Genomic DNA, 27,918 nt, shown 5'->3' with positions numbered 1-27,918 from the left:
TTTATGTTTAGTGCAAGATCAAAGCATTCAGAAAAACCACCAGACGTCATCATTTATGTTCCTTGCCAAGTTCTATCCAGAAGAAGTTGCAGAAGAACTAGTACAAGAGGTGACTCAACACCTGTTTTTTTTACAAGTTAAACAGGCGATCCTTTCTATGGATATTTATTGTCCTCCGGAAGCTTCAGTATTATTAGCTAGTTATGCAGTTCAAGCAAAGGTAAATTACACGAGTTTACAATATTTTGTCTCATATACTTTTAACAGTTTGGTGATTTTGACGAAGACACTTATAAACCTGGAATGCTTGCTAGCGAAGATCTTTTACCTCAGAGGGTTATTGATCAGTATCAAATGACTTTGGAAATGTGGGAGGAAAGGATCAGAGTATGGTATGCTGACCATAGAGGTAATTTTTTTATAAGATTCCTATTTATATGTGTTACAGATTAGCGTTTTAGTGTTTTCTTGAAAAAGTTAATTAGATTTTAACATAAATTGATTGAGTTTAATGCATGGCATTTTTGAAGGTATGTCTCGAGATGAAGCTGAAATGGAGTATCTAAAAATTGCTCAGGACTTGGATATGTATGGTGTAAACTATTTTCCTATACAGGTATGAAAAAAGAAGTTAATTTTTAACTTAAGTTTTTGTGTAGTTGAAGTTATAAAAGTTTTATATGGCAAAAATATCCTCTTTAAACAGATAATACAAGACCGAATAATTATATTTATTTAGAAAGACTTTACAAGCACCATAAATGAAGTAATAGTAATTATATGTAAAGCATATAATGAAGAAAAGAATAAAAATCTAAGGAATACTTATGTTAGACCTAAAAATACACCATAATATAAAAGATAAACCATGTTCTGTAGAACATATCCTGATATACAAGCAATATCTTAATGTCTCATGTTAATATTAAGTATATATATGCCTGTCATTTATTTATTTAGAAAACTAATACAATTTCCCTTTTACAACATTAAACTCCAGTCAAAAATAATATGTATGTATAGATTATAAAAAAAACAATATAATATTGCACATTTTCACTAAAGTTACATCTAGAAAGGAAGAACAAAACCCATATATATTTCATTACATTATACATAGAAAAACATTTAAAGATCAACCATCAAGGGTTGTCAACAAATGGCTTGTTATATCATTTTTCAATTTGTGTTGGCAACATATAAAGACCACAGGCAAAGAAGGCGTTATGTCAAAAAACGGGATTTTGAGAAAACCCGTTTTAAAGCATTGAAACCTTTATTTTTGTTCGTTGGGGTGAGTAATATTCCAAATAAATGATACACAAATGTAGCTTTTATGTTTAATATTAATGTTTATCTAGTAAATTAAATCAAATAGTAAATAAATCAAAAAGAAGAAAAAGACACCTCATTACAGAAAAAAAAAGGTAAAAACGCACTTTGTCATATTATAATTTATTACAAAACATTATGATTTTTATCCAAAGTTTTTCATAAAAAAAAAATCGTAATTGTCTAAAAGTATTAATAGTAGCAATGATTAATTTTTGTGGTGGCCAGTGTCAGTTTCTTGAAAATGGAATGCTGTCAAAGTATTGCTGAGCCTCGGGTCCGCAAAATTTTTTAAGATCTTGTAAATCTTTGCACTTTGCATGACTCAATCATTGACATCAATGGTAATGGACCTAAAATCTTAAAAATTTGTCATACACTAAACTCACCATCAAATAACAAATCGGGTAGATTAAATTCTCCAGCTTTAAGCAGTTTATTAGGTCGAAATTTTCTGTCTGTTATGGGGCTTGATTCCCACATCTCATTGTAGCTGTTTCTGAAGTAGATTAATTGGGGATGTTCTCTCACAATCTTCAGTTCTCTTATAGGTCTTGTTGAAAAATGACATTTTCTTCTATATCTGGGCTTCAAAAAGGACGTCCAGTTTCTAAAAAGATCTTGTTTGGCTTCAACAACTTCAAAGGGCATAGGCCTTGCCCTAGCAGATTTGAAGTGATCATACCAGTCCGTCGGTAATTCTGCACGTATTTTTTGGTTAATGAGACCAAATCTTTGTCACATTCCATGTAACTATGGCCTCTGATTGGGAATGTTATTTTAACTGAATCTAGTTTCTTTTCAGTATGTATTATGTAATGAAGAGCACGAATTAAAGTGTAGTTTTTATTTTGGCCTCCACACGAGTCACAAAAAATCTCCAAATGTCGAACATATTCACCAAGAAAGTTAAATAAAAAATGATGGAGTAGAGAGCTAACGGAGTCACTACCTTTATTTCCAGTCATTTCTGGAGTCATGTAAAACACTGAATGGGATGTGGATAAAACATGAATGTTGAATGAAGAGATGGAAAGTTGTCTTTTGTAATAAACATCATTCGTTGTTATATTAGGAACTGGCAGATTTTTTGCGTAATCTAACTCAAACTCAAAAATGCTTTATTGTCAATATAAACATAGAAGTTGTAGACAAAGCCAATAGACTGTACATTAAAAGAATAAAAACGAGAAACTAATTTAAAATAAAATAAAATTATATAAAACTTTGAAAAATACTTAAATGCTAATCATTAAAAAATTCACTTAAACTATAGTACGCTTTACTAGCAAGAAATGTTTTCGTCCTTGTACGTAGGCTTTTTTCAGTCTTAAGTTGTCTTATTTCTAGTGGAAGTTTATTAAACAGCTTTCTACCTCCATATATGATAGAGCTACGGACAAGTTCAAAATGAGGCATGGGTAGGGTAGTCTCAACAAATAATTTTGTCGCGTATTATAGTGGCTTCCTAAGTGGAGTTCCTGTTTATATAAGAGATTCTTGTAAACCTCTCTTTATATCTCAAAAAAATCCTAACTCTTTTTTTCTCTTTTTATCTTAGAAACAGCTACTCTTATTCATAAATGTCCTAAACATCCCTCCAACACTGGTCATATGACTCGCCACGTTAACGATTTTCCCTTACCAATCCCTACATCCTCCCTCACCAAGAACTCACTTATATACCTTAGCAAAAAAATTTACAACCATGTTCCTCTATGTATCAGACAAATTTTAGAAGTTAAGAGATTCAAAAAGGAATTAAAATCACTTTTATTATCTAGGGCATATTATAGCCTTGACAATTTTTTTAATGATACCTTTTAACCTGTGCTCTGACATCATTTTAGTGTTTTAGTTTTGTTTCCTGTTAAATAATTTAATTTACTTCCTCTAAATTCTGTTTTATTGACAGCTTTACTTATTTTTTAATGAAATTTATCAAAAAGATGCTTTTTTTTTTTCTTAATCTGTTTTGTTATGATTCATTTTGGTAATGTGTGTAAATTTTATGGTAAAGTGTTTTAGATGTTATGTTTGTTTGAAATTTGAAATTTAAAGTGAATTTGGAATTTTTTAGTTTTTAGGATGCTTGTACACAAGATTTTGTTGTCTTACGTAATATAGCACATTTTCTTTCTTTCTATTTTCTAAAAACTAAGCAAACTGTTTCCAAAATAAAGATACAACACAGGGTTAAAATATTATGACTTACAAAAAGCGGGCGACATGAGTCACGAGGCTTGGCCCCACATAGATATCTAATGGCCCTTTTCTGGAGTACAAACACTGAACTAAAAAGTGAATTTGAACATGAACCCCAAAAGCAAATTCCATATCGAAGGTGCGACTCGATAATCGCGAAGTATGCAGATCTGGCGATGGAGAAATTAAGACTGGTGGCAATAACCCTTAGGGCGTAGCAGCCTGATGAGACTTTTCTACATACATTCACAATATGGTCTTCAAATTTAAGGAACTTGTCTATGGAAAGACCCAAAAACTTACTGAACGGTGGCATGGTGATGGCTTTATTATTTAAACATATATCATTTGTATTACATTTATTGTATTACATCTAGGCAGATAGCTTCTGTAGAAATGCTTTTCTGGCTGTTTTTTTATGTCTCTTTCTATTTGTTTATATTTTACAATCAAGCTTTACATTACAAGCTTCCAATCCTTTTATTTTCGCCAAATGTGTATCACACTCACTGCAGGTGTCTGACCTTGGAAAGCCGAAAGCTATATTGAATTCTGAACTAAATATAGTTCGATATGTTTCATATGAAACTTTTATTAGGGGAAACTTCTCTTCAAACATTTTAAACATCTTTGTAATGTTCAAGTCTTCAGGCAAATAAACCTTGGTGGTTTTTCTTAGGCTATAGTGCGTCTTACGCCCTTTAAAAGATTTAATATGATCCCGGACTAGGTTTCTGGAGTTCTCTGAAAGCTTATGAGGACGATTCAAGTGTTTGCCCCTGCGGTCACGTGGAGCCTTTTTGTTTTAAGGACCTTTGAAGTACTTCCAGTTTTTTCCTTTCAATGCCATGCATCGCCAAAAAAGCTTTTTGACACACCTGCTTTTCTTGTATGCTTCCATTGGCAGAGAATCTTATTCTATAATGATAGGAGGCATCGTGAAGTATAGCAGCTTCTTCTGTTTTGCGAGGCCTTCTCTGTTTTATTGGTAATACTGTGATTAAACCGCATAAGTAGATATTTTGCTCATCAACCGAATTTAATTCGTTAAACCGCCTAATTACCTGTAACCTTTCTACTTCGGGCACATTTTCAAAGCACTTGTAACGTTTGCAACCACAATCTTTGCCAATAACATGGCTTCTTAAGTTGATTTTTTTCATAACATCACTTAATTTTTCATACCGTTTCCTTTTTTTAGTTGAAAAATTCAAGGCAGGCACTACTACATCACTACTTTCAGATTCCGACATAATTATTTTTACATCAAGCACCGCGTGTTGAAATAAACAAACTAAACCATAATTTACTACGAAATGCAAAAAATTTTAAATTAAATAACAAAAAAGCAAAGGTTTAGTCTGACTAAGCGCCTTCTTACCCAGCACCGCACTGACATGACGCCTTTTTAGGCTGTTCGTCAATATTAAAAATTGAAATTACTCCTGACTGAGCGCATTTATAGCCTGAACGATAGGATAGGGTTAAACTTTTGAAATTTTTCTAATAGATGGCACTGATAACTCAATTTCCTTAAAAATTGACATAGCGCCTTCTTTGTCTGTGGTCTTCATATTATATTTACTTGAGTTGGCTCAAGTAAAAATAATATTATTGGTAAAAAGCAAGGAATTTTTTGATCACATTCTTGTGGTAACTTGTGATGTATGAAAGTCCATTCTTTTACAAGTATTATAACTGTGAATGTTGACATTTTTATGAGACCTTGCTCAACAGGTACTGTAATGTTTGACCAATCTTAATTTTGTCGATAATAATGAGCATATTAACCAACAGGTGGTTTTTAACTGGCAACCATTTTAAAGTTTCTAGCATTTTTTTTATAGGAGTCGTATCTTTTTCTAGTATTACTCATATTGCTCTACTTTTCAATTTTCGTAGCCTAGATAATTCCATTTGTGTTAAAAGAAATTAAATAATTCCACTGCAAGAGCTTTAAAGTTTAAATCCTGATCTATCCAAATGCACTTATACTTGCTTAATACTCTTTTTATAGTATTTTCATGCACCTATATTTTTAGGTCTTATAATAGCTGTTTTCGAAATAATTCCCTTGCTATAATCATGTACCTAGTTTTTTGCAATATTAAGCCTTAAGTCATTTAAACTACACCAATTATATACTGAATTCATAATTTCAATTAATGTTATTCGCAGACTAAGTGTGAATGATGTTGAAAAATAAAACAGGGAAAAAAATTAAGCTGTGCAATCTTTAACATAATAAATTAAGTCATTTATACAAGGTGTTTTAACATAGGTACCTGGGAATCTGTAAGAGATGCGAAGATGGTTAAATTGAGACAAAATTACAACATTCTAAGCTTAACAAACTTAAGGCAACAAGCTGCCTAATAAATTTAAAAGTTACGAATGATGTTTTTAGATTTTTAATACGACGTTTTTTTTTTGCTGGTTTTAAGTATCATATTTAGGTTTATGGAGTAATATCCGGTGTTCTCATTCTCATAGATATCAATCAATTAAGCAGTCCTTCTATAGAACAGTTCAGGTGGATATGCTGATATTTATTTTGAGGTAATTTTACCAAGGTTAATTTAATTGAACAGTAGAAAAGTTTTGGCAATTTGAACATGTTGGGAATAGGAAGGTCTTATCGTCTACAAGCTTTGTAAGAAAATATTCTGAAAAGTCTATTAGGACATTAATCAATGCTCAATATCAAGTAGATTTACCATTGCAATGGCGCAAATGGTGCATTTTATTTTTTTTTTTTTGAGGAATACTTAGAAATCAATTTATATTTATTTCTAGACTTACATCTTGACTTGTACAAACATGTATTAATAAATATGTGATTTAATTTGTCTTCAATACTTTATTCTAAATTTCTAGAACAAAAAAGAGACTGAACTATGGTTAGGTGTGACAGCCCTCGGCCTGAACATATATGAAAAAGAAAACAAGCTACAACCAAAAACTACGTTCACATGGAGTGAAATAAGACACATCAGCTTCGACGATAAGCGTTTTATTATTAAACCTGTAGATAAAAACTCTCCAAATTTCGTGTTTTTCAGTCACAAAGTTAGAATGAACAAATTGGTAAGACATTCGCTGCTTCAATCGACTTCTAATATAACATTACGTCATTCCCGTTAAGATTTTAGATTTATGTATGGGTAATCACGATCTATTTATGAGAAGACGAAAGCCGGACTCGATGGAACTGCAACAAATGAAGGCGGCCGCTAAGGAGGAGAAACAGAGGCGGCAAGTGCAAAGAAATCGACTGGCCAGAGAAAAACAATTGAGAGAAGAGGCGGAACGGGATAGGGCGAATATGGAGCAACGATTGTTGCAATATCAAGAGGAAATTCGCCTGGCAAACGAGGCGCTTCGGAGATCTGAAGAGAGTGCAGACTTATTGGCGGAGAAATCTCGCGTGGCCGAGGAGGAATCCGCTTTGCTGAGCCAAAGGGCCGCCGAAGCCGAACAAGAAATCGCCAGGCTGAGGCTCACGGCAATGAGAAGGGATGAGGAAAAAGTAAGTTTGAATATCGTTTTGATTTTTAACAGTATTTTCTATTCTCCAAGTGGAGACATTTCAAAAAGTAGCTTTATTGCCCTAAACAGAGTTATTGGCAAAGCCCTTAGAACATTGAATGCCTAGAATAAGCCTAGCTGCAAACTATAGGCGAGGTTGTTTGAGTTCACCATCTCTCAGACAATGAGGTCAAATCGACTTTCCAATTTTTCATTTAATATATAATTTTCTTAATCCACTACATATTTTTTAATGTGTTGTATTTTATCACAGGTATAAAAATGTACTCTTTAAAAGTTTCGTTTATTTGCTGACTAATAATATATATTTTGAGAGTAATCAACAATTTTTCCAGAATAAAAAAAAGATTCCTGACAAAAAAGTTAATGGAATAAAAAGCAACTTGGCAACGTAGAATACCTCTATATTTACAATGCCCGTATCCGATGTTGCCACTTTGTGTTATTTTTCTAGATATTTTTTCATATCTGTGAAGCTAGCGCCCGATCGATATCCAGAAACCAAAAATCTAGAACGCAGCATACACTATCGTTCATATGTAGAGCAACTTTTTAAAAACAATAAATAAACAAAAAACTATTATAGAGCAACTAAATTTGATTTGAAATTCTGTTCAGTTCCGTTTGTACTCTTCAGATACTCTGTGGTGAATTTAATAATATAAAGACTTAAAATGCCAAGGGGTGTACATTTGTCATTGCAAATAAAGGAAAAGATTATGGAAAAAATAAGAAATGAAGAAAAGCAGTCTTAAATAGCAAAAGACTTAAATTTAAATAAATCCATAATATCCAGAGCTGTTTCTTATTTTAATAGAAGGGGTACTTTGAAAGGAGTTCCTAAAAAGTGGCAGGAAAAGAAAAACTGATGGTGTGGTGGATAGAAATACAAGGTGTCCAAAAAGGGTATCAGCAATGTGATGTTTGCATAAACCCAATACACCATATTTCTATGATCATTTATTTATGGCAAATAAATGTACAGTCAATGGAAATTTATGAACCAAAAACAATATTGTCTAAATGGTGTCTGTTGCGCTGTATGCACTCTTCAAATCGAGAACGAAGAATATTAATAACCCATCCACACATTTCCCTTGATATTAATCTTATTTGCTCCTGGATATTTTGCTTTAATTGATTTGTATCAGCTGGATTATTCTCGCAGACCTTACTTTTGAAGTAACCCCATAAGAAATAATCAAGTGGCGACAGGTCCGAGCTCCTAGGAGGCCAGCTAATATTGTCACCGTCTATAGATTTAGTGTTGGGTTGCTATTTAGCAGTCTGCTACTTTTTCACTGCTATTTGGTTTATAGTAGCAACTGCTATCTGCTATGAGTTTAAGAATCGCGAATTTTTTTTACGCAGGCACCTCGGCAGCTGATTGTCTGGTGTCTCGTTGGTTGCAGCGACAGTGGCACCAAAGCCATATTTTAGCGAGTAAGCGTCTTACTGGGTTGCCTTACAATGTCTTAAGCGTTACGTCATTATATGGTTGCGCTCGAATGACGTCATGTCTAACAGCTGTCAGAGTCTAAATATTAGCTATACCTTTCATCGGTATTCCATTCGCTTTGGAGACTGACCTAAACCATGAAAACACCCATTTGTCTAAGTTTTCAAAACGTTTTTAGTCTAATTACTAAACTAACTAAATCCGATCTCATACATTTTAAGGATCAGATCAAGAGGAAATACAATAAACAAAAAAGTCACTGGCTTAAACATAACCTCACTCATATTTTTTGCACACAGAAATAAACCCAAACTAATCAAAAATCAATTTAAAAAAAATACCCGCAACCTCACCTTTACGTTCTTCACTGTATTTTTTGCAATTCTATTCGCTCTTTTGATAATTTATTATTTTCTGCATTTTTATTTGGTTTGGATGTCTTAACTGTTAATATATATATGAGACATTAATATAAAATAAATAAAACTAATACTAAGAAATATAATGCTTCTACTCTAAAAAAATATCAAAAAATTGATATAAATATTTATTGTTTATTATTGTTTGTATAGCTTTGACTTTGACATATCGAGTTTATTAGCGGTCTCGGGAGACCGCTAACAAACGCTTAAAGCGCCTTATACGGTGACGTCATGACTTGATCGCTCGAATGAGATGTCTTAAAGATGCTTAAAGCCGCTTAAAACCGCTTACTCGCTAAAATATGGCTCAATATTTAGTTAGGGTCATCATTGATGACCGCATTTTATTAAACTGATTCCGACTGACGCCGACACTCATCGGTTTTTTCACCCATTTTTTATCTTTATGGTGCGGCGTCGGCTATAGCGTTATCGGAAAGAAGTCGGCTTTTAATATTTTAAAAATTAAGGAATAAATTTAAAGCTTTTAGCGATGTTTCTTTGTCCACTCGGTCTATTTATATTTTATAATAATTATTCCTTTTGCAAATTCGCTTATGGCTTTTTACAGTATTTTACAGTTTAAAATTTAACAGTTTAAAGTTTACACTGTTTACAGCTAGGACTAGCTATGTACGACATGTACGTATCGAATAAAACTCAAATAGCACCTGCTATTAAATAGCAGCTATTTTCGACTGCTATTTTTGATTCGCATTAGCAAAAGCATTTGCTATACGAAAATAGCAGGTTTGTCCCAACACTATATAGATTACAACAAGTCAGACCACTCGAGCGGCCCTGAAATCGATTACCCCACCCCCCGTTCCTCACCTCGCCATGCATCGGCTGGGTAGAACCCAGGTTTAGTTTTCGCAAGTACGTTAACTTGTGTGCATCCGTTTCGCGAGAGAGTTTTTGCTTGTAGCGTTTTAGACAATAATTTGGTTACATACTACTTGTATAAATATAATTACCCAATAATAAAGTAGTATGTATTTCATCCCTATATGTTAAATATTTTGTTCTGTATTTTGTGTTTTACACAAAAGCATTATGATTTTGAAAACATAATATCTTAGACATTTCTTCAGGCAGATATACTTTTGTACCTGGGAGATTTTAACATCAACTTTTTTAATTTATCTAATCCTATACTGGATACTTTTGAGTCTTATGGTCTGCAACAGCTTATAAATGAGCCTACTAGAGTGACGGAGACCTCAAGCACTCTTATTGATCCTATATTTATCAATAATTTTGACATAGTAAAACAATGTGGAACGATATCTTCAAATGGAATTTCTGACCATAATTTAGTATATGTTAATATGTCTCTTAATATTAAAAAAGCACCTCCTAGAATATTCTCTTTTAGATCATTTAGAAATTTTAATCAACTAAATTTTGAAAATGATCTTTTAAATATGTCGTGGCATCAAATTTTATGGGAAGAGAATTTAGAAAGTAAACTAGAACTTTTCAACTATTTCATTATAGAACTTTTTGATAAACATGCTCCCATTATAGAGGTCCGAGCAACAAAACCAAAAGCTCCCTGGTTAAATGATGACATTCGTCACCTAAAAGTATTGAGAGATAAAAGTTGGCAAAAGTATAGAAAGACTAGATCGGACGCTGACCATTTACTCTATAAAAATATTCGTAACCAGACATTATCTGCCACTAGAGCTGCAAAAAAGAGATATATTATAAATACTTCTCAATTAAACAATACAGCTAAACTCTGGAAAACTCTTCAAGCTTTAAATGTTCGCTCACAAAAAAAACACATTATACCAAGTAACCTCTCAAATCCTAATGAAATTAATAGTTATTTTACATCCTTTTTGCAATCCATATCAAATCCTTCAAATAATCAAATTTTATATTATAACACCCATATATTCAACCCAGAAATAAACTTCAAATTTTCTTTAGCTACAATAGATGAAATACACTCTGCTCTACATAACATCCGAACTAACGCTGTTGGTACAGATCAAATTAATGCAAAAATGCTAAAAATATGTAGCCCTTTAATAGATCATATAATTTTACACATTATTAACACGGCCATAGAGAAGAAACAAGTCCCAACAATCTGGAAAACTGCTCTGGGAATCCCACTACCAAAGAATAGTCAACCCTCCCATTTTTCTGAGTTAAGGATCATAAGTATTCTTCCCACCCTGTCAAAAATTTTTGAGCGAATCCTTTATAACCAAATATTCACTTATTTCGCTGTTAATAAAATCCTGCCTGATAATCAATGTGGATTTCGAGAGAATTTTAGTACAGTATCTGCTTTAGCATCTGTGCTTGATGATAATATATTCAGGGCCTGCGATGAAGGCTACATAAATATTTTGGTACTTCTAGACTTCTCCAAGGCCTTTGATACTCTGGATCACCGTCTCCTATTAGCTAAGCTAAAATATTATGGGTTCGACGCGGACTCTGTTCAATTAATTAATTCATTTCTAAGCAAACGGTCGCAAAAGGTGGTCTATAACAATATTACGTCGAATGCATTGGATATTCTGTCGGGTGTGCCACAAGGAGCTATTTTATCACCCCTTCTATTTATTATTTACACTATTGATATACTTCTCGTACCTAAATACTGTAAAACACAAGCATACGCGGATGACACACAAATCTATGTCTCTTTTGATTATAACAAATCGCAAGAAATGGTCGATAAAATAAACGCTGATCTTCAGGTAATTAAAGAATTATCTGCCGAACATAACCTAAATTTAAATTCTGACAAAACTAAACTATTATGTATTGGCAGCAAAATCAAAAGAAACTCTATTAAAAATAACTTAAAATTAAAAATAAATGATACTACATTAAAATTTGTATCCAGCGCAAAAAATCTTGGCTTAACTATCGACGAAGATCTCAGATTTAGTGCACACGTTCAGAATATAACAAGAAAAAGCTTCTGTGCGCTGAAATTATTATATAATAATCGGCACATTCTTAACTACTCGTTGAAAAAAAGTTTATGCGACACATTAGTACTCTCACATTTCAACTATGGTGACTTTATATACGGTCCATGTCTTACTGCTCTCGATAAACAAAAAATACAAAGGGTACAGAACGCATGCTGTCGATTGATATACGGAATTAGGAAGCATGACCATATTACTCATAAAATTGTAGAATCTAACTGGCTAAATATGGAAAGCCGTAGAAAACTACATCTTTTAAATTTTGTGCATAAGCTTCTCAATACCACTAACACCTCGAATACTCTTAAAAATAAATTTCTGCCAAGGACAAGCATGCATGGACAAAATATTAGAAACAAAAACAAATTCTCCATCCCGTTACATAAAACATCTATGTATAAAAGATCCTTTTCATATAATGCAATCACCTTATATAATTCCATACCTGATAATTTTAAAATATTTAATATTAACAAATTTAAATACAAAATGCGTTTGTTTTTATTTAATCAACAAATTCACCATGAATAAGAAAGGATTTTTTTCTTTCCTTCTTACTAAAGACAAAAAGACACCTAAAATGAGCATGTTGAGGCAATACTTAATAAAAAAAATAAAGGGGTAAATTAGAAAAAATGGGAGAATAACCAGGAAAAGTGTATCAGACTTGTGTAATAAACTAACCTTATAATATATTTGAAGAATTTATAAACAGGTATTGGCATTGTATGCTAAACTGGACTAGGCTTTGAAATTATTTCAAAATATAACTATCTACTTTTTAAAGAAAATCTCTACCTGCTACTGGAGCTATATTACGGTCTTTTGTATCGCACAGTTTGTCGTTGTCTATAATAATTCTTTAAGTAACTTTTCTTTTCTTTCTACAATATGTGCGTACATTTAAAGAGCTATTCGCTAATAAGTTGCATGATATTGTTTTATTTTCACTTCAAAGGGATTAGGTAGGTTAAGTAAGAGTAGCCACATGGCTAGACTTCGCCTCTCTTATATCTCTATAGAAATGTATGTATAATAATCACAACTGTAAACTATTTGTTTGTTAAATAAAAGACGTTTATTATTATTATTATTATTACAATCTTAAAAAGTTTATTATTTATTTTCTCCCCGTAATGTTACTGGAATAGTTTTAGCCGATTTTACAACCTATTATCCCAAACCAACACACCCCACTTCTTTTTGTCGGCCACCAATGTCGGCGTTTAAGACCCGGTAAATTTTGATATTTTAACATATTTTATACATATTTACTATATCCACAAATGAATACAAAGTATATAATTTACAAAACTACTTATTTAGCGCTTATTATGATAATTGTTTGTTATTCTTTTGCGCTTTTGTATTTTTAAAACGACCTAATTCAAAAATTAAAATATCCCATACCGTATTAAAATTATTTTATATTTTCTAGTGTGTTTAAATGTGTTTTTTAATTGTTTATTTATTTTAACTTTAGATTAATTTTTTGAATATTCATCTCTAAAATTAAAACAAATATTAAGTAAAAACTTGTATTTTTTTATAAGACTCCTAAAAATGTAGCAAATTTAAACAATTCAACAAGTAAGGTTTTTTCAAATTCACTTTTTATATTTGACTTAAAAGGCAGCCATTTTGAATCCGCCATATTAAACGCTTCCAATTTATTTAAAAGTTCAAATTCATTGAACTGATCAAAACTTCTAGATACACCAATTTTAGAAAAGGGAAACTTAAAAACATTTTAAAAACTGTCCTTGTTATCGAAAGCCAAGCACCTACAAAATTTGAAAACAATCTGACAAGTAGAACTTATAGTTTAAATAGAATTCTTAGATTTGTTATATACATACATACAAACATTGCTACATAAAGGCAAAGAAGTGAAGCTAATATAAAAAATGTGTAAAAACGTTAATAATTAAGAAACACTGTCATATAAACACATCTATTCCAGTCCTATAAAAAAAGTTCTTATTTTATGACTTAAAATACTTCTTATGAATACTCCTCGTATAAAAATAATCAGCGCGCCTCAGAATTTGCTTTCATCGATATTTACGATAAACCCTGGTAAACGCGCGTACGCAGCAAACAGCGGGATTCAAGGTCAGTTTTGCTTTAACGCGGGCGGTATAGGAAGTGGTCTGACTTGTTGTAATCTATAGACGGTGATATTGTCTCTTCTTGAAATGACTTTATTGGGGAATAATTGTTGAACATCTTCAATTGCCCGATTTGACGTATGGCATGTCGCACCATCCTGCTGAAACCAGGCTTCTAAGTTAAAACCTTGAAACTGCCGGAGCGATAGTGCAAGGAAATCTTGTAACATTGCACAATACCACTCGGTATTAACGGTAAGTGCCCGTCCGTTTTGATCTTCAAAAAAATACGGCCCAATTATGCCATCAGCAGATATAGCAGCCCATACGACCACTTTGGGGCTATGCAGTGGACGTTCGTGTTTTCTGAGAGGATTAACGTCAGACCAGTACCTGCAATTTTGCTTATTTACGTGGCCATTCATGTAAAATTAGCCTCATCACTGAATAAAATGTTATTGAAATCGACGAATCGTTCCATCATTTCATTGACAAATTCTAACCGTGTATTGTAATCCCTCGGTTTTAATTCCTGCACTAACTGTATCTTATATGCATGCAGATGCAAGTCTTTGGTCAAAATGTTATGTAAAGATGATCTTTTGAGAGTAGTCGTCTGACTTCGCTTCCGTACAGATAAGGTTGGATTCTCTCTGACTGATTGACGTACTCGTTCAATGTTTTCTGCACTTAGGATTCGTGGGCGGCCTGGATTATGAATTTTCACTGTAGATCCAGTAGCTTCAAACATTCTGATCCATTTCCTAATAACATCAGGGCTAGGTGATAATTGAATACCATGTAATTGGTAATGAACGCGATATAGACGGCGTGTTGTCACGATTGAATTATTGTTTTGGTAAAATGCACGTACACAAAAAGCGCGTTGCTCTCCGGTAAATGGCTCCATTGCAACTGAAATTCCTTGAACCCGTTTACATTTTGACTCTCACCGTAAGTGGCGGCGTTGCCACGTCTGAGATTAAATGCACATATAAGTGCTGATACCCTATTTGGACACCTTGTATAAAGAAATTATTTGTGCAAGATCCCTTTATTAGTGCTTCTCGAGTTAAACAGCAGTTAGGACTTGTTTCAATATCGGTAAGTACTATAAAACGAAGACTTATGGAAGCTGGTTTACATGGCAGAAAGTTCGCAAAGAAGTCGTTTATCTCAAAGAAAAACAGAGGGTCTAGACTTCGATTCGCAAGAGAGCATCTTAACTGGACTTACCAAAAATGGTAAACCGTAGTATTTTCTAACTAGTTAAATCCGATAGTATTTGCTGGGTAAGGAGACTGGTGAATGAAAGATTTAACCCTAAGTATGTATACGCGACCCACCGTAAAACACGGTCGTGGTGGCATTATGGTTTGGGGTTGCTTTGGCGGGTTTGGTATGGGTCTATTGGTGAAAATCAAAGATGTTATGGATCGTTTTTTATACCATAGACAGGAGACAACAAGAAAGGAGACAATCTGCTTAAGATGTATTTTTCCACATGACAGCCCAAAACACACATCAAAATTAATTAAAAATTGGTTATACAAGTGTTAATAAACTTGGTGTTATGCTTTTTCCAGCCCAAATCCCAGATCCCAATCCCATTGAGAATTTCTGGGATGAAATTGATAGGAGAATTCATAAAAAAAATTATCAAAGGTGAATGAATTGCATCAGGAAATTCAAAAAATCTGGATTTTGAGAAGAAATTTCTCAGGACTATATTGGTGGACTATTGAAATCAGTGAAAAAGAGGCATGAAGCAGTTATTAGAAATAAAGGATATACTACCAGATAACTAAATAAAATCTAAATTTATTTAAAAGAAATAATTTAAATTTAAGTTGCTCTACTTTTGACCGATACATTTTAGATTTCTTTTAGTTTTTATATATACAGGGTATTGAAAATAAAAATTGTGATATGAAATACAGCTATAATAATACAAAACAATAGCTGTATTATTATTATTACAGAACCCCCTGGAATATTAAGCATGTTATCAATAGGTACTAAACATGGACAATATGGGATCTACCGTTTTTCTAAAATAGTGTCGTTGCTTTGAAAATGTCTTGAACCCTGATGATGGCCGAAAGCGCTAGGTAGCAATGTTTAAATTATTATATACGCTGAATAGAAGTACTGTGTTTTATTCATTAAGCAAACACAGCGTACAACTGATACGCTCATTCTATTTTAATGAAGAGTCACAATGTTTCAGTCAAAGTTTCAAGTTCATGACTCATCAAAAGAAGATTTTGTATAAGGAGATTAGCGACCTACGAAAGAATTTAAATCAAATGGCACTTGCAGTTCCAAAATTGACAGCGGCGGTGGCCAAAAAGAAGAACGTCTGCAAACCTATTGTAAAAAAATCGGTTTCTATCCAGACATGCAGCTCTAACAAACCAGTCCCAAAATTTTGATGCTTCAGAAAAAGTTTTTATTCCACCGACACCTAAATCTCTCAAATTAGATGACTGGCATTATGTAGTAGTGTCTAAAATACGAACTTCTTACCCGGCAAACCAAATTGCACATTATGTAAAGGAAAAACTGGGGACAACCGACTTTATTCTATGCCGCCCTATGCTAAAAAATAATGACAGATTCCGAATTTAAAGTTGGCGTAAAGGACGAATGTCTTCTGGAGAAAATGAAGAACCTTAGCATGTGGCCACCAGTTATTTTAGTTGACAATACAATTTCTGCAATCCAATCTGGCACTATGGAAAGAAGAACTATTAAAATTGGTTGTGATAAGAAAAAAATAGCTTTTGTGGCAGAAAAATCTGTTATCAGTGTAGGGAAGAGGGGGGCACATTCGGCCACTTAATGGTTTTTGATTTACAAAATTCTGAAAAGTCCACATTTTTTACCATTTTTCAGTGTAGGCACAATATTTACACTTTTTCTTAATGTTAGCATCGAAGTATTGTTTAATTTAACTTATAATATTTTTTTTATTATAAATCCAAAACAAATCTCTATAAGGGCTGAATCTGCCTCATTGCGGGGTACAATCGGCCAGGCAAAGGGGTACATTCAGCTATACATAAATTTACCCAAAAAAACGGTCCCCCTATTCTTTTTAATATGGTTTATTTAAAATATCTTCTTAACTGTTATTCCTTCAAAGTTATAAAAAAAAGTTACACTTAAATCCCTACGAGATTTTGAAAATTTTGAAAGTTTTGCATAAATGTTTCCCTGTTTACAAGACCCGATATACCTACTTTTGGTGCCATTTTGCCGTTAGTGTAAAAACACAGTGGACACCGATTTCCTGCTTACCGGCAGCCAGCGCCGATCGGCGCCTATAAGCTTCTATAATAAATAATGCTTTCAAGTTAGCAATAACACAATAGAGACAGACTCAGGCTTGTTGGCGCTGGTAGTCGGCGTCACCGGTTTTACCGGAATGATTATTTAGTTCTTTCTAGCCGGTTGTTCGTACAGGCAGACAGATACAGCTATGGATATAGAGATTTTAATAGCATCAGTGTATAAGAAATGCCCAATATGGGATAAGAAAAGTAAATTACACAGCAATATAAATGTTGTTGACAAATGTTGGAAAGAAATTGCTGAAGAAATGAAAGAGGATGGTACGTATGAAAATATATATCTATTGCTTCGTTTATTATAATATTATTGTTTTTATTTCTCTAAAAATATGAATAAATAGATTATTATTTATCGTATGACAGAGTGATGTTGGAAAAATATGTTACAAATATATCTCTAATCGTTTTGGCTTCATTTAATGGTCGTCCTGTTACTTGCCATCTATTGTGATCAGGAATATTTAACCTTACATCAATTACTTTACCTTACAATTATATGATCTGCAGTAGCTATGTCAGTTTCAATGCACTTTAAAAGTAGTCTCCATCACCGAACATAAACTAGAATAGAAGGATCACTCTAAGCGCCGCCCAAAATATTGCCTTTCTCACTCGCTTTCTGATGCTACTCTTTTTTGTTGCCCGGTGGCGACTGCGTTATACGGGGGCGTCTTCAATATTAGAACTATGTTAGCGTTGTGCGGAAATTTTGTACATTAAAAATGCCGGCGATATGTTGCGTAGATGGCTGCAGGAGTAAAAGGGGATATACATTTTTTTAAAAATAAAAATGGATTAGTTTACAGAAAAAAATACACGCTTTTCTTCGGTATTTCTTAAATATCTCGGAAAATTGAGATCCTACAAAAAAATCTAATAAACAAAAGTTGGTTTAAAAACAAAAGATTGGCTTTTGCTTGATTTATCTAGGTGCTATAGGCGCTAAGATACAACTGTGTGAACATAACCCCTTTTTTTAGATAACAAAATATAATGACGTAAAATAATAACGTGAAATAATTTAAAAAAAAAACGTTTTTTAGACAAATATCTAGCACATTTTTTCAAGTATGTACTATCAAAAACTTTAAAAATAAACTTGATTGTAAGTCATTAGCATAAAAATTAAAAAAGTTAGGAATAAAATAGAAATAATTGCAGTTTAAAAAAAAATTATCATAAAAAATTATGTATTTATTTCAAAAATTAAAGCGTAGCCTTCTACAATGGACTATATATAGGTACCAATAATATGTTCAAAAAGTGTCAGCGATTTAGAGCACATATTTTTTTTAAATCGTGATTTTAATCTAAAAAAATGCAAAATTTTTGGTAATATTCTGTTATTAGTGGTGGTTTTTAATAGTGAAAGCTATCCGATTTATTATTAGTTGCATTGCAATCATTTGAATGATATAAATTTTAGCCACTTATACCGTCTAACCATACTTAAAACTGCATTTTTTTCGTCATTAAGGGTGGTTTTTAAGGGTTTAAGTTTCAAAATATTGATGTGTACTATAATCCCCAATGTAAAACTATTTTATTAGAACGTGGTTTTGACGTTTTGATAAATGAATGAATGATTACAAATGGTTAGTGAGGGGTGTAAATTAAAATTATCCTGAAAGTATATTTTTAGAGATGGTAAAATCATAAGATAATGAAAGCAAACAATAAATTTGAAAAAATTATTGAATTTTGAATAATCAAGATATTTACAAATTTTTGATACTTATTATTTTTATTTCATACTTTTTAGTGCATTTTGAATTTCGGCGTCGCGTCGGTGCAATTTTTTACTATGTAATTTTGTTTCAGAAAATAAACTGAGGAAAAAATGGAAGTATATCAGGGATCAATTTTCCGTAGAATTAGGAAAATTTCCTCCTCCACGTTCAGGTGATGCCGCAAATGATACTCCGACATCCAAGTGGCCATACTTCAAACTGCTCTTATTTTTGAAAGATACGGTAATGCCTAGAAAGTTGAAAGGAAATTTGCCACAAGTAAGTGGTCGTACTGAAAGCTTTGCAGAAAGTCAAACTGAAGCAGAAGAGTCGATTCAGTCATCGATGGAATTAGACGAGACCAGCTTTTGTTCCACTGAAGATGTTGTACCTCCTCAACGAAATGCTGGCGATGATATCGTAGAAAATACAAGGCAAGAAAATATTGAAACACCTTCGAGAACAAAAAGGAATACTGATGTATCTTCGACACCACAATTTTCATCTAAAAAGAAACGAGGCCCAACAGAAATATTTAACGACTCATTATTAGAAATTGAGAAACAAAAAGTAGCATTCCTAGAGTCAAAATCTAAGCGAGCAAATGAGAAAGAAGATGAACACCTCTTGTTTTTTAAAAGTCTTCTGCCTCATGTGAAAAAAATTCCTGAGTCACGCGTATTAGCTTTTCGATGCCGGGTTCAAGAGCTAGTTGAACAATTTTCATACCCGCTAAATAGGTTCGAATCTGTTTCATCTACGATCCTTGGTCCTTCAACTTCCAACTCATCTATTTCCAATCAATCACTGAATTAAATCGTTTCACTGCAGAAGAAGAATGTACAAGTCTCATTTTATCAAACATGGAACAACCTGAAACGGTTTCTGGTACTTCCGAATGTCCCCCACCACTGTCCTTCTTTTTGAAATAAAAATTTAATCAACCATTTTAAGTCTTATTTTTGTTGAAACAAAACCAACATATGTAATTATTTGCTAGACGTTTTGTTAATAGTAAATGATTTGTTTGTTAGTAACCTACTTAAAATATATACTCGTAAATATTATAAAGATACTTACCTCAAGGTAATGACTAATCTTTCTTCTGGTAAAATGGGCTGACTGTGAAGGTTACACCAGTTTTTAGTTAGAAGATGTTTAACTTTTTCTAGAATATATTTGAAGGTTTCATGGTTCATTCTGGTGTACTGAAAAAAGCGGTCAGGGTCATCTGTCAACTTCTTGAACAAATGATGATATTCACCATAAAGTACCCTCTCACGATTTATAGAGTGAACACCAACTTTTTTTCTAGTAATTATTTTAGTTACAAGGCTATCTAACGCAATAAATTCATCGTCAGATGAGCTAGATGCCATGTTGACGCGAAGGTTAACCTGGAACTGACAAAAGGCTGGTTTTTATTTGCTTTTTTCTCGTCGGCACTGTGTCCGCACTAAGTGCCGAAATTCGGAACCGATCGGCGCTGGTTTCCGGTAAGCAGGAAACCGGCTTTCACTGTGTTTTCGCCCTTAGGGTGCATTAGGTTCAAGGGGTCCAACTCTATAACAAAAATATAGTGGTTGTAGTTCCTCCTACTTGTATGACATTTATATCAAATTGCGCTTTTCTAACTTTCTTAGTTTCAGAGATATTTGCATTGAAAGTTTTCAAATTGCCACCCTGTGTACATACGTCAGACCATATTACAACTGTATTTCGTAATAGGTTACACTGGAAAGGAAGACGAGGGAAGCGGAGTTACTAACTGCAAGATTGGTGGAGGAATCCGAAAAAAGGGCAGCTGAAGCCAATCGGTTAAAAGAGGAATTACTGAAGGCTAGAGCAGCTGAGAAACAAGCCAAAGAAAAACTGTTGGATTTTTTAAGTCGCAGTACCCTGAACGGGTCTGCGTCGCCCACCTCGCCTATATCTGTAAGTTTCATTTTATTTATTTATTTTTCTTAAATATTGTATTTTTATTGAGCAAACAATTTGTTTATTTGTCTTAGGCGATCCTAATGAAAAGACGTTTATTATTATTTACGTATGTTTTGTCATGATTTTAGTCTGTTACTACGTTATATTCCGCGCCATTGTCGCCAAACAACGTTCGTTCCGAACTATCCCTGCTGGATAACGATTCGACCCACACGCCCGACTTTAATCTGAACCTAAACTCGTACGATCTCATCGCCCACGGAGATGCGGATCAGTTATCGTTAGAAATCGAAAAAGAACGGTAAGTGGACTTTATAAAGTTCAATATACGATACTATTAACTAATTTTCAGGGTCGAGTACCTGGAAAAGTCAAAACACTTACAAAACCAACTAAGAGAACTGCGTACCGAAATAGCGGTGCTCAAAGTTTCCGATAAGGCGTCCGAATACGATCAGTTACACGACGAACAAGTTAAATTAGGTGAAAATAAGTATTCCACCTTAAAAAAAAGCAAAAGTGGCAGTACAAAAAGTAGAGTTGCATTTTTTGAGGAATTGTAGCTTGCGCAAATGTATGGAATCTGTTTTGTACATATCGCCATCCAGTTATAAGAATTTTAACCAATTTCCAGTGCGTTATACAACAATATTTATAGTGCCTTAATAACTTACCTGAGTGATTTGTCTTAATAATGATAAAGACTGTCTCGAGTCGACGTAGAGTCACTTACGGAAAGTTTGTAACAAGATTCGCTCCATTTTTAGGTTTTAAACATAGTTTAAGTGATAAAGAAGCACCTGTTACGATGATGCCTGAAATGACACTTTATTATATTATACATAAAAGAGATATTAAAATATTTTTAAAGAATGATGTGGCTTTATTCCAGTTTAAAATTAACTGAAAAATAAAGTAATAAGAAAAGATGAAATGGTAATGGTTTTTCATTATAGGGTAAAATACGTTCAAAATCTACAATTTCTAAAAGATATAGACAGTATTTTAGAAAAAGTATGCATAGGAAACGTGGAAACTTTCACTATTATAGCCCCTATATTTGTTTGAGGTAATAAAAATGTTTGACTCATTGCGTCTCCATGAATAAGGCAAATAGTTCGTTAATCGTGAGTTATGGGAAAATTCAATAAATTCAAAGAAATTGTTGTTAATTTAAATGTTCGGAATGACCACCATTATTTTGTAACCATTTGGGCGTATTGGTTACAATTTTTCTTTGAATATTTTTGAATGTAGTAGCGCGTAGTTTGATAAACCTGGTTCCTAATAAAACCCCATATGGAAAAATCCATGGGTGTTATATCAGGCGATCTTGCGGGCCAATTTATAGGACCGTTATTACCAATCCAACAAATATTAACATGAATATAAACTGGCGCGAAAGCTTAATGACTTCTGTCAAAAATATTTTTTTTTTTTGGTATTCATGACAACGTAGACTTCAACTACTGTCAAAGCCAACTCAATTGAACAGATAATAACATAGGATAGGTTCATCGGGTTTAACGCTAATAACCACTAGTTTAAAAAGCTTAAGCTTTTATTTAATTAAATTTTAAATCACGAGGAAAAGAATAAACATTTAAAAGTATTTAAGTTTTTTGGCAATTAAAAAAATCAGATCCGCATTAAGGAAAAATTCCTGATGATGGTTATTAATACGTTGAAAAGTCGGGAAACATATAATAATAATAATGGTTTATTTATTTCCAAATATACATTATAAGCATGTGCAATATTAAGCCTCGATTTTTAACTGCGTCCTTAAATTCTATTATATTGTTGCCTAGTTTAAGTTTTATACTATTCTGTAAGTGGTTTTTGTAAGTTTCATTCATATGAATGAAATACATCGTTTTAAAGGGAATAAAAAATACTTCAAAATAAGTTATAAAACATGCAGGTTCGTATTTGTTGATATCAAGATACCAAACGTCATAAAAAAAATTAAAGGTAAAGTGTTGCAGAGCACAAAAAATTATAAAACTTTGTAATTAAAAGTAAGTTAAAACAATAAAAAACCAATAGTTTTTTAAAATAAAAATTTGGCGTTTTTTTAAAAATCAGCCTGTAATTCACAAACGAATAAACATTTTGCAATGCTGTAAAACTCATTATAAGCATCAAAATTGGCAGATTTTTTCTAATTTAACTGCCCTCGTATTTCCTATAGTTTCGGAAATAGCAATAGTCACACATAGCAAATAGGACACTCTGTATAATATAATAATTATAATAATCGTTTTTTATTAAATCAAATTAAACATAAAATTTTATAAACTGGTTACAACAATATTCCAAGAAGGCGAAGTCTAGCCTATGGCTACTCGAACTTAACCCTGCAATGGATTATTTTAATTTAAATTACAAAAAAAAGTATTTTGCACTAAAACACGCATGTAGAAAAAATAACATTATAACTTAGCAGTTCCTTAATAGATACTGCATTTAAATAAAAATACTAATAAAGTCCTTAATTATTCCTTACAAATTTCCTTACATATTTCAATCATTGGGAATAAGCAAAAGGGCTAGTGATGGGCCAAATCATAATTATCTACTTGTCCCTTAAAAATTTGAGACTTTAATTCATACTCAAATTGTAGGATGAGAATTGGTTTACATAGTAATTAGTACATTGGAAAGCAATGGATTAGTACCATATAGAAGAAATTTTAAAAGGCAAGAACGATGTATTAAAGACTTAAAACACAGTGAGTACAAGAACTGAATCATGTTTAATAAATAAGTGGAGGGAGATTGCAGGATTTTCATTTCGTTTCTGGATTCTGCGTATATAGAAAGACTTCAAAGAAAGCAAGAATCTTATTAACTTATGATATTTAGAAAACGACGAGGGCAGCCTGAGTTCTGCAAATTAAGGAAATCACACCATAACAATAACTGACCGTAAACTTAAATAAAAGATTTAGTAGAATTTAAATGAACATACCCCTAAAAATAATATTTGCCATAGTCTTAGCCAACCACAGTTATATACAGTGCATCCCAAAAGTTATGTCTAAATTCATTTAAAATTCAGTGATGTGTTCGAAAAAAAAACGCTCGGACCCGTCGATTTTTATTTCCAGTTGTGCATGTTACGAATAAATTACGACTATCAACTTAATTTTTTCAAATGAAAGCAGCTTTTTTTAATTTAATTTTTGAATTTCGCGTGGAATTCTACGTATGTTTCATGCATCCTGTCCTATACCTAAAGTCAACAGTTATCGAAAAAAAGACGAACAAACATTATTATTGAAGTTCACCTTACGAGTCACCTTATCTCTGAGACTTTTTATACAGAGCAAAATTCCATTCATTCGTGTTCTTTATTGTTGGCTGGTGACCGTGTATTTTCATAGAAACTGTATGACAGTTGTACGCCAAACAGATATTGTCAAGTGTGAAGTGTACGAGCAAAGTTGCGGTTTTCACAATGGTAAAGTTAACGGAACGAGAAAAAAATAGAAAATCTGTGCATGGTTGGGTTTGGTGATAGAACACGTACTCAAAGAGAAGCTGCTCAATTATTCAATGAAATCCATCCTGATTGTCCTCCGATATGTCAAAAGGTGGTGAGTAGAATAAAGGCTAAATTTAGAGAATTCGGTCATGTTAGAGATCTGCTCGTCCTGCTCGAGATGAAAATGAACAACTTGACGTTTTGCTTTCTTTGGAAGAAAATCCATGCACTCCTCTGTCGCAGATTGGGGCAAATTTACACATGACGCAATCTATAGTTCGCCGAATAGTTAAAAAGCACAAATATCACCCCTACAAAGTTATATAAAGTCATGCTTACAAAACATGTGCAATCTAAATAATAATTTATTAACAAATATTACTTTTTTTTCGATGAAGCCACGTTCTGTTTGAACGGTAATGTGAACAGACATAATTGTCGATATTGGGCAACAGAAAATCCGCATTGGATGATGGAGGTAAACACCCAGTACCCTCAAAAACTAAATGCGTGGTGTGATTATAGTGCGCGGAAGAGTAATAGGTCCCTTTTTCTTTGAACAGACTTTAACGGGACAAGTGTATCTCGATTTTCTCCAATTTGAATTAGTTCCAGCATTACTAGCTTTATTTCTAAATCCATTGGACCCAGACTATCCTGACGAAGAACTAATTTTTCAGCAAGATGGCACTCCTTCGCACTATGCTGCCACTGTGCGTACATTTTTAGATGAAACCTTTTCCAATCGGTGGATAGGAAGGAGAGGACCCATCGAATGGCCTCCTAGGTCGCCTGACCTAACACCAATGGACTTTTTTTTGTGGGGATACCTCAAGTCGAAGGTATTTGTTAATAGGCCAAATAATCTAGACGACTTGAAAGAGAGAATTCGCAGAGAAGTGCGCGCCATAACTCCGGAAATGATTGAAAATGTGCAACGAGACTTTATTGATCGCCTTGGACATTGTCAAGCCGTGAATGGCAATCATTTTGAATATTTAACTTAATTTTTGTTCTTTTTTTATTTGTTACATGAATCGTCTTTTTATCGATAACTGTTGACTTTAGGTATAGGATATGATGCATGAAACATACGTAGAATTCCACGCGAAATTCAAAGATGAAATGTAAAGTTTATATTATTCTAAATATATCAAAAGCATATTTTCAACAGTTTTTTTACTTAGACCTAATTTTAAAAGTTTTCAATTTAATTAAGTACATTTTTCTCATTTGCTTTTAAAAGCAGTGATTATTTTTGCCTAAATCTATAACTGACTAGAATTCGTTGAATGTTTGGGAAAAACTATTAAGATAATATTTTGTATTATAACTTTTATGAGACTTTGATAATTGACTAACTTTAAAGATACGTTTTTACTGATAAGATTACTTGATAAGAATTACGGAGATGTGTTGACGTATACATTTCTTAGATTTGTCATAGTTCTGTGGCTAGCAATATGTAAACGTATCTTTAGACTTCTGTCATTAATGTCAATGACAGTATTGTCATTCGTAGATGTCTTTTTTAGGGCACGAACTTAATAAATATACCTGGACTGCTAATGCATATGGCCACGTCAGAAAAATCATCTATATTTTGATTTTTATAGATGGTTGTACCTATTAATGTGTAAACACTGTAGATAGAAGAAAAGCGAAAGTCGTAATAGTAAAAATATAAATAAAATAAAAGTGTTTTTAACTGAATTTGTTAAGTAAATACAAGCAAAAATTTAAATAAAGATCATCATTTTTATAATATTAGGATTTATAAGATTCAGGTTTAAGTTTGGATTTATAAAATATAAGATTTATAAGATTATCAGAATAATAAAACAAATATTTTAAAGTGGGTGCATCTATCCCAAGTTAATTAAAACTTTGTCTTATTTTAGATGAGGATTACATACTTTCTTTTATAAATTTTAACGAAATTCTTCACAACTGAAATTTGTCAGAGTGACCAACATAAAAAGGACACAATCACGCAAAATGGCGGCCCCCTAGTAGTGGTCATTTACTTTTTATTGAAATGGCAGTCCAGGTATATTTATTAAGTTCGTGGGTTTGAATCTTAGTTGTGCTCTCTACCATGTTTTTCGTTATCTTTATCACTTTATAAGTTGTATATTAAAATAACTCCTCTAAAATCGAATGGTGTATTTGTGATAAATGCCATTTGATATACGTATGTAACTCTACACTAAATATCTTCGAAATTCCATAAATTGACAATGCAATCGTCTTGAGGATGCAGTTTTTTTATAAGAAAATAAGCATTGACAATCGTAGCTTGAAATATATAGATGAAAATAGGCCAACTTCATTTACGCAATCGCATTCTTATCCTATAGTACGCTATCAAATTATGTATTTTATCGACTCCTCTCATTCCTTTGTTGTATTCGGCAGATATATCGGGTTGCGGTACTATTATTTAATTGTTTCTTCTTTGGACCATTTTGAAAGAGATTTGTCTTCCCAAGTAGTAAACATTCTAGAAGTGCAAACTCTATTGTCATCACCAGTGGTCTGAAAATCGTACAAATCGTCTAGTTTCAAAACCTGGCGAAACCATTCAGGTCAACTGTCCAGAACTGCCAAAAAACTATTTTGTTACGAGACCTATGTACTATCTAGGATTTAATATGCTTTTATCTAGGAAATAGTTAAATAATTTAAAACGGCAAGTTTTTTTTACGAAAGAGAATAAATTACGTCAAAATAGTAGTAAATTAGTAGTAGATTTATCGGTTTTTGATTTTGACCTGTGGATATGGACTTATGCCTGTAAGTTTATCAAAGTTTGATTTATATTTTGGCCAAAAAAGTCATATGTTAGATGATGAGATATGTAAGATATATGTATAAAAATAATGTAGTATGAAGTTATTACAATGATAAAATGTGTTATAACAAAATCATGAATGAATAAACCAAAATGAAAGTCAATACATTTCCTGATGCACTAAAAGATCTAATTATCGACTCACTGCTCTCACAAACACTATAAGTAAGATTTTAAAAAAGGGCATCCAGTCTAGAGTGTATACTTATTTGCCATAAAACCAATATAGTTTTAGAGAAAACTGTAGCACAGTGGATGCATTAATATATTTTTGATAGAATATTTAATAGTTTTAATACCAAGAATAAATGAATGGTTGTTTTCCTTGCTTTAGCTAGGGCTTTTGACACTGTCGCATCTTATATTACCGGAGATTTGTTTACAAAAGGGAAAAATAAATTAAATTATGTCAGGTATTAAAAGGGACACTTCGATCCAGTGCTTTTTTAATATTATGTTAGTGGTAAAAAGTTAGTTTGCTGATTAAGTACCTATTTTCCCTA

The 27,918-nt window shown here is 32.6% G+C and overlaps 1 protein-coding gene across 2 annotated transcripts in view; it reads left to right on the top strand.

Moving 5' to 3' along the window:
- LOC126746753 (merlin) overlaps window positions 1-21,944 on the top strand; it is a 139,291-nt gene extending 117,347 nt beyond the window's left edge. For both annotated transcript variants that reach the window (XM_050455098.1, XM_050455089.1), the window contains exons 3-10: window positions 12-220; window positions 268-409; window positions 531-616; window positions 6,415-6,624; window positions 6,683-7,066; window positions 20,859-21,065; window positions 21,200-21,372; window positions 21,424-21,944. In XM_050455098.1, coding sequence (XP_050311055.1) covers window positions 56-220; window positions 268-409; window positions 531-616; window positions 6,415-6,624; window positions 6,683-7,066; window positions 20,859-21,065; window positions 21,200-21,372; window positions 21,424-21,634 — 1,578 coding nt within the window. In that variant the 5' untranslated portion in view covers window positions 12-55 and the 3' untranslated portion in view covers window positions 21,635-21,944. The remainder of the gene's footprint in view (window positions 1-11; window positions 221-267; window positions 410-530; window positions 617-6,414; window positions 6,625-6,682; window positions 7,067-20,858; window positions 21,066-21,199; window positions 21,373-21,423) is intronic.
- Window positions 21,945-27,918: the final 5,974 nt, after the last annotated feature.

This window comes from Anthonomus grandis, chromosome 2, assembly GCF_022605725.1.
Source record: "Anthonomus grandis grandis chromosome 2, icAntGran1.3, whole genome shotgun sequence".
Taxonomy (NCBI): Eukaryota; Metazoa; Arthropoda; class Insecta; order Coleoptera; family Curculionidae; genus Anthonomus; species Anthonomus grandis.
Note: the sequence above shows the minus strand (reverse complement) of the source record. Positions and strands in the feature narration are given on the sequence as shown.